The sequence below is a fragment of the Epargyreus clarus genome, unplaced genomic scaffold (genome assembly GCF_041222505.1).
Source record: "Epargyreus clarus isolate Ecla_fem2 unplaced genomic scaffold, WU_Ecla_fem_2.2 ptg000014l, whole genome shotgun sequence".
In the NCBI taxonomy this organism is placed as follows: Eukaryota; Metazoa; Arthropoda; class Insecta; order Lepidoptera; family Hesperiidae; genus Epargyreus; species Epargyreus clarus.
In genome coordinates this window covers 15,974,535-15,990,098 of record NW_027332222.1, presented here as the reverse complement: position 1 = coordinate 15,990,098, position 15,564 = coordinate 15,974,535, and the positions used below count along the sequence as shown (strand labels likewise).

The 15,564-nt window shown below is 35.1% G+C and overlaps 1 protein-coding gene across 1 annotated transcript; it reads left to right on the top strand.

Moving 5' to 3' along the window:
• The first annotated feature begins 826 nt into the window (after window positions 1-826).
• Window positions 827-14,471, top strand: Mvb12 (multivesicular body subunit 12-like Mvb12). The gene is made up of 6 exons (XM_073079219.1): window positions 827-1,136; window positions 6,018-6,522; window positions 9,953-10,163; window positions 11,606-11,728; window positions 12,920-13,301; window positions 13,509-14,471. The coding sequence occupies exons 2-6, from the start codon at window positions 6,312-6,314 to the stop codon at window positions 13,593-13,595; spliced, it is 1,014 nt and encodes a 337-aa protein (XP_072935320.1). The 5' UTR covers window positions 827-1,136; window positions 6,018-6,311; the 3' UTR covers window positions 13,596-14,471.
• The last annotated feature ends 1,093 nt before the right edge of the window (window positions 14,472-15,564 follow it).

The window sequence follows — 15,564 nt, the reverse complement described above, 5'->3', positions numbered from 1 at the left end:
CCTAGGTAGTTACCACAAACTCTGATTCTATCAGTCAGTCTATCCAATAATTTGTCTACCAAAGATTTCAAATGTCGATCTTCAATAGGCAAAGCATTGGATAGCTTGATTACCAATAATAGGCATTAGCAGACATTGTCCGATTAAGATCTTTAGTTGGTAAAAATTGGTCAGATTGCTTATTAATATCGGGCGTAAGCGAAAATTATCCAATAGCAGTGCAGCGTGGAAAGGTTACGCGCATTAGCATATAACCTATAAAGTAATAAGTACTATACTCTTTGGTAATAAACACGCTCTGCTCAGGCTAAACAGAAAATAAAATTTATAGAGAACAGCTCACTATCATCTAATTCTTATTAACTGGCAACACCGCTCGACCCATTTATTGACTCTAAATAGTGTTACCAAAAGTATTACAATTGCCGTTTTTTGTGGTAAATGGACTTTAAAATAGATTTCTTTAAATCAGAACTGTTACTATCATACAAATTTAAATTACGGCAATTTAATTAAATTTCCCTTGAACTGGGGATCGAAATGTCGACCATATTCATTATAGAGTTGTTTGAAAGTAGGATAGGTGACCGAATCATATTTTTCCTAACTACTTTTACTTATTTTTTTTTATTGATGACTACTAAAGTTTGTTAATAGCAACAAAATAAAATAAATAAGAAAAAGTGTTTTGTTTTTTATACATAATACAGCCATACGATGTGGCACTTTTTCTTACCTAGGGCAATTCAAAAGGAGTTAGTGGGCAACACTGTAATAAATTAAAAATAATTCAAAAACATTGTTATATGGCAACATAATGATAAACTTCTTTTATTCCATGTCCAGTTGTTGACTGTTGTACAAATGTATAGTAATATTTGTAATTTGTTAACTATTACTCGCAGTTGTGTTTTCTGGCCAAAAATACTTGTATTTAAATGTTTTGTTTTAAAAATGTTTTTTATAAGTGTGCGTCATAATTTACGTGCCATTCAAAGGTTATGAGATGGTGAAGTTTTAGATTCCGTGATCATAATTCGAGTTTTGTGAATGAATTGTGTAGAACATTTTCGTAGAAGAATACTTCGGATGAAATACTTTTGGGCTCGGAGTGAAGAACACTTGACGTAACTATGGTGAGTGGGGTTTGCGATAATTCTGAATGGTAACTAGTAAGTCCGATAAAGGCATCATCTGTGTGGGGTCATTGTTCTTGTATGATGGGATCAGCAATGTCAGCAATTGATTTAATTAAATATCCGTGCACCCAGACGATTGCACACATGTAGTGCTACGAGTTATTGTCATGGACTTTTGCCAACTCTTGTGATAGAAGGAGCAACTCCGAATTTATTACAAATGTAAGCTAAAAAACAATGAATTTCAGCTGTACATAACAATAAGTACTGCCAAATTTTATAAAATATACTTACTTCAACTTGCGTTTTATCTATCTAAGATTGTTGGAGACCATTGTTGTGTATCTAAATAGTTCAGCCTTGAATGTTGATTCAGTTCATTCTATTTGTGGACAATAATTTCACAATCTGGCATTTGTATATGTTTTTCTTAATAATATTGAGTGATTGTAATCAATGGTAATTGTGTTTTCATAGTTGTCAATATGCAGAATGCATTGTGGTTTTCCTTCATTGATATATTTGTATTTTTGAACCTGCCTTGTTATTAAAGGTAGAAATAAAATATTAAATACTGGTCATATAAAACAGCATTATATATAAATGCACTTAAATGATCCACAAATGAAGTAATTAACATAAAAGATAGGGCTGGTAGGGACAGTACAGGGTGAGAAAATAAAACTTGAAAGTCTCCATTTCACATATAATATTATTATTTGAAATATGTATCTCTTCTATTTTCCACCATATATATAGAAATATATGAAGAACCCTGAATCCTGAATTTGAGTAAATTACAGAAACAAAGCAATTGTCTGGCAAGTTGATAGATTATCTCATAATCCCATTATCCCTAACAACAATGGGTAGTTGTTCAACTGTATGATAGTCCCTGTATTAGTAACCCTAGCAGCTTTGTTGCTTAAACACATTCCTTTAACTATTACATTGTGTTTCTTTAGGGTTTGAGTAATATTTTATAAAACAAATACATTTGTTCCTATAATTTTCATTTTTGTATGTAAAACAAAGTCATAAAATAATTTAAAAATTATTTAAATTACTTTTAAATAAGATTTTTGTATGAAATTATTTTATGTATTTATTATATAACTGCTGATTACATCAACTAAACTATACTCAATTAAAATTAAATGTGAGCTACTGAGCAATGTTATCTATATTAAGTATCAAAATAGCTACTTAATCAACAGTTAACATTTATTGTTTACTTGACCTGCTTTGTGTAGCTTAGATAAAATTACTAATGTTAAAACATTGTAACTCGAATAGCTCTACATGCTTTAGATAAAGCTATTGTCTTATTAAGATAGTCTTGGTATTTTGGAGATAATCTGGTGAATTTTTCAATAAAATTTAGACATTTAACATAAATGTTACGTAAGATACAACATTTATGTTTCAAGTCTCATAAATCATATGTACACGAGATCCAAGTCATATTACTGTTATCCTCATATGCATATGGGTACTATTTTATTATGCTCTTTTGGTACATGTTAAAGATGAAACAGCTAACAATGGAGCTGTAAAAGTTTTGAGGGAGTCCAGTTATGAATAGCTCAGAAAGTGGGTTAGCTGTCAATTAGCATGCAGCCAACACTTAAAGTGTTTTGAGAGCAGGTGCTGCACTTAGCTCCATTTCAGATTAACATGTGGAGGAGTTAATGCATATCATGCATTATGTTTCTATTTTGTATAGCACTAAACTGATATTAGAAATAATATTATGTGAATAATGTAACTGAACAATTTCCTTGCATAGTGTTTTGCCTGATATAGTTAAAAAAGAAAATTAATAGAAACAAATAAATCAAAACTGTATTATATAACCATAGGAGTTTTATCTATTATTTTTGAATGGACAAAACTTTTGATATGATGTCATGTTACACTTAATACTCTAGGACTTGATAAAAAGGCATTTGTTAACTGATATGGTAAACAATTATTAAGTGGTTATAGATGTCTGCCAAGAAAGTCCCTAGTGTGCATTTCCCAAGATGTGTAATTTGTTTTTTTTTTTTATTATTTATGTTGTATTCATATAGATTACTTTATTAAAATAAATGTGTATCTTTTTAAAAAATATATTATATTTGATAAGTATTAAAAGTTCTATGTATCACTTTTTACACTCATAGCTCTACAATGAGATTCCCTGTGTTGTGGGTGCCATGGATACAAAGATAAATAGGCAAACATTGAAACGCAGAACAGAAACCTCTCAAATAAATTAATCCATCATATCTGTAACTGCTGGTGGCTTCTTCTTCTTTGTCAATGCACTCTTGGCAGATCGGTCGTGGTAATTATGTTTCTTGTCTGTCCTGGGGGTCTGTAGTTATCCTCACGATGTATCGCCATTTCTTGCGGCTAGCCAATTTTCTGGTGCACTTAGGCAATGGGCTGCTCACCCACCATCATTTCATCAGCACGAGACAGGCACCTCCTTCCACACTTCCTTTCACTTCCATTCCACACTTCCTTCCTGCTGGTGGCTGCATAGAGATTTGCACAACATAGGTTGCCACATTATGGGTAAATATATCTAAGATTGTTGTGTGCAGGTCAAGTCATCAAAGATTTCGTGATATACCTTACACAGTGTCTATGGGACTTGCGTAACTAATTTATACACATTCCATTTCTCAATTGCTTATCCAAATGTACCTATCATAATAATGTCAACCCCTACCCCTACAAATTCTTCTGCTTCTGGTGAAATAACGTATTTCCTTCTGGTGAAATAACGTATTTCTACTAGAGTCAACAAAGAATTGTAATAATTATACATATATAGACCAGAATATCTCGAATTGCATTATATTACGCGCCGACAAACTTAATGGGTATGTGCGTCGTCTTGGTAACAATTTAATGAATTAATGACTCTATCATTGATGAGGAAGTCCTGTGTCAGTGCAGCTCCTAATTACAAACAGGACTTGGGCTCGTAACAATTTATCAATTTAAAGTATGAGGAAATACCCACACTTCATCATTATCAACTTTTAATATAAACGTTACATATATTATTTATTCCGTTGATGACTCTTTAAGTCGGCGTCACCTTATAATGACTCACCTTTCCACCTTTATTTTAAGATTATACTCACCTAATGTAATTCCCCGACTCACAAAATTCTCACGCGAAATTCACTTTAATTTATCTACTAAAGATTTGTCAACTCTTACTTTTAAAATTATACGTTTTCTTTCATCGTATTAATGTTTTCGTGAAATTAAAACTGTCCGGACTTCCTTTGGAGTTAATACAAAGTTTCATTTAAAGTTTTAAGAGTAAGCAGCATACGATTCATACAAACCAGTTCACGTAACTAGTTTTATCATTGGAATAACAAAATCCTTGCTTTGTATACTAAAACTGATTGGATTAAATGAAGGACAATAAAATACTTCTTAAACGCATTGCTTATTGCGTAGGCTAGCTCAAGGAATATCGAGTGATAAGTCTCTACCAAGAATTAATTATTTAGGTACAGACAAATGAGTTTGCACTGATCCCATTGTTACAGAATTCAATTGAAAGGCAACAATGGATACGAAGATTGATTGGAAGACTATAATATTTATTTACTTCAGTAGAATTATTCAGGTATATTTTTTATCGTATGGAAGAAGGAAATAATGACCGTACCGTCCAAGCTAAGTAGATATTGCTGCACCAAAACATGAAATAAAACGATGCTATTTTAAATACAGTGTAAACTCTATATAACGGCACTGAAGGGACTGTGCATTTTATGGCGTTATAGAGAGTGGTCGTTAAATGGAGAGAAGAAAAATCAGAATTAGAAAAAGAAAAAGTTTATTTCAGTCTAGTGTTAGTAGTTATGTACATAAAAAAGAATCTTATTTGAACGCTATTGCGTGAAGTCTTTTGCTGCACCAGTAATTTTGTTGTATTTTTTTAATTATTTTATTCATATCTTCTGATATTGAGGCATCTTGGTGACAAAGGAAGTAATTTTCCAATAATTTTGTGCAAGCAATCGAATTTGTAAACAAAAGAACGAATTTCATAGAAAGTTTCGTATGCATGATGCCGACAGACGAGTTTATTGCGGGCTAGGATAATAAAGCGACAAAAGAACGTACACAGGTGCGCAGTTTTTACTAATTTTAGCAACTTAAAAGGTACTTTTTGTTTAATTGTGGTCGTTATTGAGAGTGGGTGTAATGCTATGTAGAGTGTATCATTGTATGGAATACAAGCTAAACCAACTACGCCAATTGTTTTCGACGTATTAGAGAGTTTGTCGTTAAATCGAGTGACGTTACATGGAGTTTACACTGTATGTTAAAACGAAAAAAAATTATGTGTGTTGACCACCTTTAACTATTTGTTGAGCCCTTCATGGTTCACTCCGGAGCTAATTACATTTCAGATTTATTACAGCAGTGTTAAGCATCGCTTTGTTTTTCGTGGTGGCATTCAACTTACTCCAATTACTCAGACAATCGAATCTTGTCTAGGGTTGATTACAGATGTCCATAAAGTAGCCATTTCCTATGAAGAGTAGTGCATGCTCCTTTGCTGCTTCAATATTGTATTACAAAAATAAATGTAAATCGGAAACTGTAGCTCGAATTGTTCCCTAGAGCCGAGACAAATTGTAGTTAGCAAAATCGCGGATAAGCCTGTTCCAATTAAATGCACCTAATACCTCTCTTATCTGATGACTCTTGCGTGCAATATTTTCCTTGCATTGTGAGATCACTCCTTATCATGCTCTACTGATAAATTGTTCATTCGTATTAACCACTTGCATCTTATTACCGTGTGATACTTGCGGTATTTTTTGAAATACATTTTTATTTTTGTTACAGGTGCTACATAATTAGAGACTGATAGAAGAATTTGAACTCCACACTTTTTGTTACGTTTACATCCAAGACTGAATACAAAGGTTGTTGACACACCGCGGCGCGACGTTGAAGACGGTGATTTTGTGCAATTTGTATGTTGATGTGAACATTGTGCGATCGTGTACCTTCCATTCAGACAGCTCACAGCATCTTGAATACATTCGCAGGCTAGACAGCTCTTTGCTCAATCAAGTGTCAATCTTATTTGGAAGTGAACGTTATTGTGATATAGTTGAATATGACGTCTTAGTGACAATGTCGAAGGTGCTATCGGCGTTAGGCGGCGCCCTCCCGGACGAAAGGCCTCTCCTCTCCCTCCAGATCGTGGAGAGCGTGGCCAAGTGTCCCGCGGGCTACTGGCCCGTTAGTCGGACGTACGATGAAGATGCTGATGCTGGACTGCTCCGACAAAATGGACTGTTCGGCAAGAAACCTAGTCACTATATTTGTCTATCGAAATCGGAAGGTGAGTTGTTCAATTAAATTTGCATTTACACCCTGCCTACGTAAATTTGTATTGTATCAAGCAAGAACACGACGTCGAAAACGTTGCATTTCTTGTTTCTTCTGACTTTAAAACACAGGTTATTTTGCTAACTCTGACTTATATTGATCATTAAGAAGTAACGGTCTATCACAATGCTAGTAGCACGCGAACACATTGTTTAATGGACAATGCGGCCTACTGAACTGAATTTGGCTCTAATGGTGATTGATGATGAATCGTAGATCTTCCGATATCCAATATGTATAAAATCGAATTTGGTTCTCCAACTCTCAAATATTTTACGAAAAAATATTGCTGTACATACATAAAAACCTACGAAAGTGTAGATACCGATGACGCATATATTTTACGTATGTTATATATATATTGCGTGACAACTAAATTAGCTTAGTAAAGTTATAAAATTCTTTAGAACTGATGTAAGATAGTAGTAGGATAAGCGAAACTGTTCATGTTGGGTATGTTAATGTAAATGGCAGTTCCACGAACAAAGTTATTAATATATAAATGTACATAGTTTGAATCACATCGTGAATGTATATCACAGTTTTAACGTAACGTGCGTACGAATTTATGTTGTCAGTGTCAGTCAGTCCAGATTTATAGCTCTATTTATCAATGAATGTAGTATGATATGACGTCAGACAATGATTCTGAAGGCCGGGTACTTATAGAGCGGGAGTAGCAAATAGTGCGTTAGAAATATTTCGCACCTAATATTTGAAACCTATTATTTATCTGCTATGATACTGTTGGTCGCAGGTACAAATATCTCTTTTCGATTAATTCAATACAATTATTAATTTAGTTAGTAACTTAAATTTAAAAATGGAAAGCCTGGAATTCGAATCCCAAATCCCTCACGTGACGACGATCTATCACAATTCATACCATATGGATATAACGATTTATAATATGTGAACCATGAGATATGGTATTTTATAAAATTATTTTGAATCCGTATCTAATTTCATTAATTACGAAACTGTGCACAAGCAAGATTAATAATACTTTCGAAAAACTGGGTATTTTCGGATTAACTTGCCCCATTTTTCGGATTAACTTGACTGCAAATTCTTCTAAACTTTTCGTAAAAGTCTCACAAAACGAGTTGACTCAACTCATCTTTATTTTATGTTCATAAATGGATTGCAGTTATTAAAGTCGCAGACAGAAACATTTATCTATATTCTACAGATCTATGAGTTCATTACACCCGATTTAAACGCAGTTTTAAATATTAACTGAACGAAACATAACATGATGAAATAACGGCTATGCCCTGGCTTAATAATAATTTCCTACTATTTAAAATGCATGTAACAGTAACATGTTAGTAACCAACTGTTAAAACGTCAAACATTGCGCATAAATCAATTAGAAACCAGATAATATGGGTCAACGTGGAAGATAAAAGTGTTCCACATTGGCTGGTCGTATCGCGAGCGGAGAAAAAGAGTTCCGATGTCGACAGAATCATTTATTTTATCTTTTAGGTCGTAAACCTTGGAGGGATCTTAAAAATAACGTATTGGTATAATGCATCGAGCTTCATATATCAAAAAATTCGGCGATAGAGCGCACTATCTTCGAACAAAACTAACATAAAGAGTATAGTTCAATTGTAATAAATTTTGTATTATTGGACTGGAGTAACTTTGGTGGTCCTTTTATGATTAAAATAGTAATAAAAGTTCGAATAAATGTAATCTAAAATTTGTTATCATTGTTTGTTTTAAACCTTTTATCATTAATGTATACTGTAGTTTCTTTAAACTTCATAAGTAGATATGTAATCTATGATCTTTTAGCCATAACACAAAGAATGTTATCTAATACCCGTGTATACAGTTTTATGAAGTATTTTATATGTTAATATCTATATAGATTCATAATCGAAGTATATCCTACACTAATTGTTTCTGAATTTATCTTGGTCAATTCCAAATTTTCTAACATTCTGTCAGAGACTGACTGTTGTATGCGTTGTAACTCTTTTTTGTTACGGGGATTATTTATTAGACGTCAACAATGATATAATAACAGTGGTACTACCAGTACTACCAATCTGAAGTATACCTATAATAGGGCGTTAAAGAGAAAAACACATTTTATACGTAATGCGTTTTTAACTCCAAAAAAAATATTTTTATTGAAAATCGGAGTAGCGTAGCTTAAGGCTCATATCACCTAAGAGCGTGTAAGCTCGAGGCATTTGTGGGAGACAAAAGGATAAAAACACGGCAGAAGCAGACATGCAATAAAATTAATGCGCTTGTATTATTCTTATCGCGATGCCAGTTCTAATATCTCGACAGCCGTAATTGGCAATGAAAGTACCCAAATGACGCAACTCGCAACCGACGCGAACACTTTCATTAAATAAACCGAGAAGGCAAAGAAGGTCAATACAGTGCTTCGGGACCAGTATCTCGTATATTTTGATTTTATTTTTGTTTGCAATAGTATAAAAAAAAATAATGGACGTCGTAAACTCCCAAGCATAGGTTCTTAAAATCGCCAACTGCCCTTACGAAGCCATCAGCGTCGACTTCAACTCCAACCCTTTTAATGTCTTTCTACTGTTTGAAACCAGCTCTCTTTACATGACTGAAGGAGGCCTGAACCTCCTTCGCTAACATATAAATTAGGAAGAGATGTAAAAACTTGATGCAAAATTTAGCGTGAGCTAAATTTAAAAATAATGTTAAGGATAAACAACATTTTACCGTATCACTAAACTATAATTTAGGCATTTGCCTGTAAATGCGTATGTAACTATAATTTAAACTTGATTTTTGGTATAAGTTACGGCACAAAACCATTATAGACATACAAACTTTCCTTATATATTTATATACCTAAAGTAGTTTCAAAACAATTCGTGCATATCTTTCTCTACTTTGATTATTTGAGGTTGCTTAGATGCTCATCATTAAAAGCATTATTATAAAGATTGATTGATCAAGTTAAAAGGCTTGTACTGCCTGGTTTTCTTTCCTTTCTAAGAGAGTTATTAGAGTATTTTCGATTACATTACTTACATTTTGACTCTGGTGCCTGGTGTAATTATACATGTTTTCAAGGTGGTAGACAATAGGTCACACCTATTTCTGCCTCATAACAGCAGTGTTAAGCGCTGCTGTGTTCTGGTTTGAAGGGTGTGGTAAGGGAGACATACTTTTCCGAGGCGTTTCAGCTTAGTTCTCAGAAGTAGCGGCACATCTGTGGCCGACCTCAGGAAGGAATAGCTAATACTATCTGGAGTCGATTACAGGTGTCCATGGGCGGCAGTAGCCACTTACCATCAGGTGGACTGCATGCTCGTCTGCTACTCCCATATTATATAAAACAATCCGTAATTAGGGTATGTGTCCATGTATTCCAGGTGTGCCGGGTTACGTGATGGACGGCGTGGTGGTGGTCGGGGAGCGCGAGGCGGCGCCGCCCGGGTTCAGCGTGGCGGGGCGGGCGGGCAAGCGGCGGCTGTGCACGCGCGTGTCGCGGCAGGCGCCCGCCGCGCCCTCCGCGCCGCTCGTCACCGACATCATCGTCTGCTCCAGGATGAGGAACGCGCCGCAGGGCTTCGTGCTGGCCGGGTAAGGGTTCCTCGTAAACGGAATTTATAATTAGAGAAAATAACAATTGAAAGTTTGTTGCCTTATTTATGATAATTAATGTACATCATTGCAAACGTGATCATAATTAACTACTACCGCCCGTGGACATCTGTAATGCTGCTGTTATTACGCAGACATGAATGTGGCATAGTGCCGCCAGATTGAAACACAACCCTTAATTTGTTGACTTCTTGTGTACATTGCCATTAAAATCCTTCGTGGTTTTACAGCGGCACCACTATCGCCATACCTATTTTTGATTTATAATAGCTGGGTTGCGTTCTTGTTTTGCAGACTGTGTTTAGTCTTTACATCTTACAGATAAAATCAGATACGTAGAATTTCAAATTAGTCTTTAGGCAACTGTACTGTTCTCACCTTGGGATAATTTACGGCCGTTGTTCAATGGTAGTCCTAGTGACACGATCATGATGGATGGATAGATTGCATGCTCATGCAATGCAATTTCATAAAAGTTGTACTTAATCTGATTTCGCATAGAACCGGATTATAAAATGAAGTGACAATCATTTGTAGTAGTCACCATGTCGTGGGGTGCGCCTGACCTCACGCCTGTAGGCGGGGAGGGCCTCGTGCCGAATATGTGGGACGTTAATGTGTTGTAGTCAGTCAAAAAAAGGCCAAGTGCGAATCGAAATAGCACCCTGAGGGTTCCGTAGCCGTACCATTAAATTTTCATTTATTCTTTTTTCTTGGTATTTGTTATCATAGGATTCATAGTAAGTGCATTGGGAAAATTTGAACCTCTTACGGTTCAATAGATAAAGCGAAACACGCCAAAAAAATTAGTAATTAGGGTTCAAGAGATAAGCCCTGTGGCAGAGGGACGGAAAGTGGCTAATAAGCCTCTGGGTACCGTTTTTATCCTTTTGGTACGGAACCCTAAAAAAAGATTTTCAGCCCAATGCTATATATCTAACGGTTTAAAATGTATTTACGATTGGTTACTAACTGCTTGGCGGATGAGGCGTATTTATCAATTTCATCAATGTCAATGTGAATTAAATGTGTCTCGACTGTAAGCTCATTGTATAAGATGACTAAGGGATCATTTCTCCTTTAGAAATTGTACTTACTTATTAAATAACGTCATACAAATACATGTATTAATTTATAATAATATCTGAAAGTGGGTTCAGATATTAGAAAATTAATTTCGTTTTATTAATATTTTTTTTGCTTTCACCTGTCGCAAGACATAGAATAACTCAAAGCTTAAACATTTATTAAATCTATAAGCAGATAAAATAGCAGATAATATAATACTAATTTTTCGGCGTGGGGCTTAAGCGCTACAATTTTACATTACAATCACCTCACATAACAACTGATATACATACATTAATTGATGCAAAGCAATATAACATAATATATAATCCCGTGCTTTAATCTCACAATAGGGAGATTAATGGCAAGATGGTGTGCTACAAGGTGAGCGGCGGCAGCACGGAGACGTCGCCGACGCACAAGCAGAACGAATACGAGAACGTTGTCTCGAACATCACGCCCGAAGCAAACAGGAGGTGAGCATACACGCAGATTAAAGGAGAAAACTTTGCCCTCCGTCAAAACGTAAACAAAAATCTTAATATTTTATCCGAAACTGAAAATAGCTCTAATTCTGGTGAAATGGCACAGTGATTAGTCAAGAATACGGTATCTGTATCATCAGTGTTCGCATGAGTAAGATTCAACATAGCTCATGAGAAGGGAGCTATTGGGTGCATCATGTCTAATGGACTCGGGTTGATGTATGTCGTGCAACAAATCATATTGTTGACAGTTGATGTAAAAATATGGTTATACTATCGCATTCAATTCAATTTTTTTTATATAGGCGACGGGTTATTTTTAAAGAAATTCCCATTTTTTATAAACATCGGAAAAGCGATTATTTTATAAAAAAAAGTCTTATCTTGTATTTACAAAGTGTTTACGTAAAATATTGTTTCAGTGTATTTTTAATGTTATTTCAGTTCGCTATCATCAAAATTGTATAACCAAATCAAGACGAGATGGAGTGGTTGCACTGGGTATTGCTAGCATATATTCTAAGTGTTTGTTTTTTGTTTTAATTTCAAATATCATCATCCACGAATTGCATGACCAAAGTGGGGGATGTTTATAGACAGCAGAGATAGGTCCTATAATTATGACTCGAGTAGATACAGTAACAGCGCCAACGGGAGTGTTTGAGTTATGATTTAGTCTACTCTCAACATTCATTAACAAGTTGTGGGTTCTATCCGAAGCTCTTAGTTATTTGATATTATCATAAAGTATACAAAACATTACGCGCGCCACAAATCTTCCTTGGCTTAGCTCTTAATGTTGCATTGTTGTAATGACGGACAGTAGGCATTTGATCTCCGTCAGGATCCTTTGAAACAGATTACCAAAATGTCACTGACGTAATTCTTGGATGATATGCATAGGACTTAATGTTTCGTGTGTATTTTTTAGTTCATTATACATTTTAAAGCATTTGTACATATTTACCTACATACTATACATATTTTATAACAATTAATTAGAGTGGATTTGACCTATCACTAATATCGCGATATTAATTTCTTGTTGCGAGAACACCATGCAGCAAAACTTTGTCTACTCCTTCATAACATTTTTCTTCCGAATGTGTTATTCCTGAATACTGAGTTTACTTGTCTTGTTAAGATTATGTCAGTTTCAATATATGTGATTTTTATCCGCAGACTGAGGCCGGTGCCGGACCGTCCGCCGAAGCTGTCGCCGCTGGTGGCGGACCTGAACAACTTGAACCTGAAGGGCTCGCCGGGGTACCCGCACATCGAGGAGTTCACGTCGGAGCACGACTACGAGGCGCTGAGCCCCTCGTACAACCTGAAGCCGTCCCGCCCGGCGCCGCGCCCGCCGCCCGCCAGCCCCGCGCGCCCCACCTCGCCCCCCGCGCACCCCGCACACCCCGCGCACCCCGCACCCGCCGCCAACAGAAAGAAGGGCCCCGCGCCACTCCCGAGGAACGTCAACTACCAAACCCTGGGCGGGTATAATGGCCTCGAAGGCGTGCCGTTTGTTCTCAATTCCAAATTGCGTGGCCTGCCAAGCGATAATATGGTAAGTGTCGCAATTTCTTCATCTTTATATTTGCATTCTTTATCGCTTAAACGCTACTGGAGGTCAAAAAAAGACATCTTTCATCTATTAAAAACATCTTTCATTTTGTGAAATTAGTAATGAGGAAAAAAGTCACACTCACACTAAAATATTACATTTGACTGCCATTGTAACCAACACATATAAACAATAAATTATGTTCCACAGGGACAGTTGCCGGTGATAAAGCAGAGAACGCGCTTCGAGCTCGACCGCGACTACTCGTACAACTTCGCAGTGGAGCGACAGACGTGAGACCCGCCGCGCAACCACACAGCTGCCCGCAGTGTGGACAGGCACTCGTGTGGCCTTGTAGCACCAGTGTGGACACATAGCCACAATGTAGGTATGGACTTAGTAAGGATTCCTTGGTGGTTGGTATAGTGGTACCTATGTTTTGTTATGAGTTACATTTAATTTTGTATCCTGAACACCATTCGATTATAATAACTCTTAATCTGAAGAGTATTGTATTATTTGTGAAAAGTACTTGTATGTTTTGACCTACAGTGACATGTAGTAAATTTATTTACGGTTATGAAAATGATGATTGAATTTTTCTTTCTGGAATACCACAATATTTTCGACTGATGACCAATGTCCATCGGACAGGGTAAATTAAGCAATAACTTAACATATTATTTTCAAGACTTCTTTAAATCAATTAAGTTTTCTTGGAGGTATAGAAAGCAGGTGCTAAATATGATGAAAGAATAAGGCTATATCGTCTATTAATTGATAGCACAATGACTAATATACCATTTGGACTCATGGTGTTTCAGAACTGATTTCCAGCCAGATAGGTGTTTGCGAATTTCCGTTTGTGTGCACTTTGCAGTAATAGTGTGATGCTATGAGTGTAGTTATTTATTAAAGACTTTGCCAGAAGTAATTAAATTCAGTTATACGTGGGACCTCCATTTGTGGCTAATGATATAAGACAACAATAAAGACAGAAAATGTTATATTTTATTTTGGCATTAAAACAAATTTTATAAATGTGGATAGATGAATATATAGAAGATTTATATAATGATATTCCGAGTAAATCGGCTATCTGACAGCAAAAGCCACCATTACGTATGTATATACATCATCGGAGGAGATACAATCAGATCTCAATCTACACCTAGAGAAGGTAGAGGGTGCTCTAAGGTAGAGGGATCCCTTGCAGGTAAAATACCATTTTTATACAAACCATATGTGGAAATATTTATTGCTATTGTAGAGGAGTCGGAATTAAATTGTTGAATGGACGAAAATATCTCTTATGCTTAGAGCTCATCCTGTCATAATTCTTATTCGCATATCATCAGACTACTTATATATGAAAATTAAATGGACAATTTCACATAAAGTAACAGACAATATATTCTTTCGTATATAATGTTGACTTATTGCGGTAAAAAAATGCAATATACTATATAAAAAATAGGGTATTTAGACGATTTTTTATGACGTCTGCTTCTTCATCTAGGCACTGTATACATCCGAAAGACTCCTCATATTTTTTATTTTTATAAAATCAACGAAATATAATAGTGTTGTTTAATATAATAATAAATAATCATATCTTATTCAGGAATAGTGTCCATTTTTTCGTAGCATCTATAAATATAGTGTATGAAATTTAAATGCTATATTATTAAAATTAAATTTCCAAAATTACTACGTATAATTATGTAAAATATGATCTTAAAATAAATAATGTACTTGGTCATGTAACATCATTTTAGACATACATTATCTAGAATCTTGTCTTAACTTAATTGTTTCAATGTTTTTATTGTAGACTCTATATGAAAGTTAATTGAACAACTTCAATTACAAAACCCTTTGTTTTTATTTTTAGTATTGTCGGGACTAAATTGTATGGTACCTGATAATTTTTCACCACGTTTTTTTTTTCGTACAGTAGTATATACTTTTTCAATTATTACATTTAAATTTCGATAGAGATGTGTGTATTATGAATAGTATGTGTGGCCTTGAGCCGGCATTGATTGTCGTGGAAGACTGACTAAATTATCTTGGAAACTGTACTGGGAGTGATCATGGTGTTCATAATGTTGTGACAGGTGACAGAATATAGTTGTTATTATTATGTTTAACTCATGGAAATATTATAGTATTAATAAATATATAATTCCCAACTAAATAATTGCATACAGTGACAATTTAAAGAATGTACAATACTGAATGATGATAATTGTCATAGTTATTT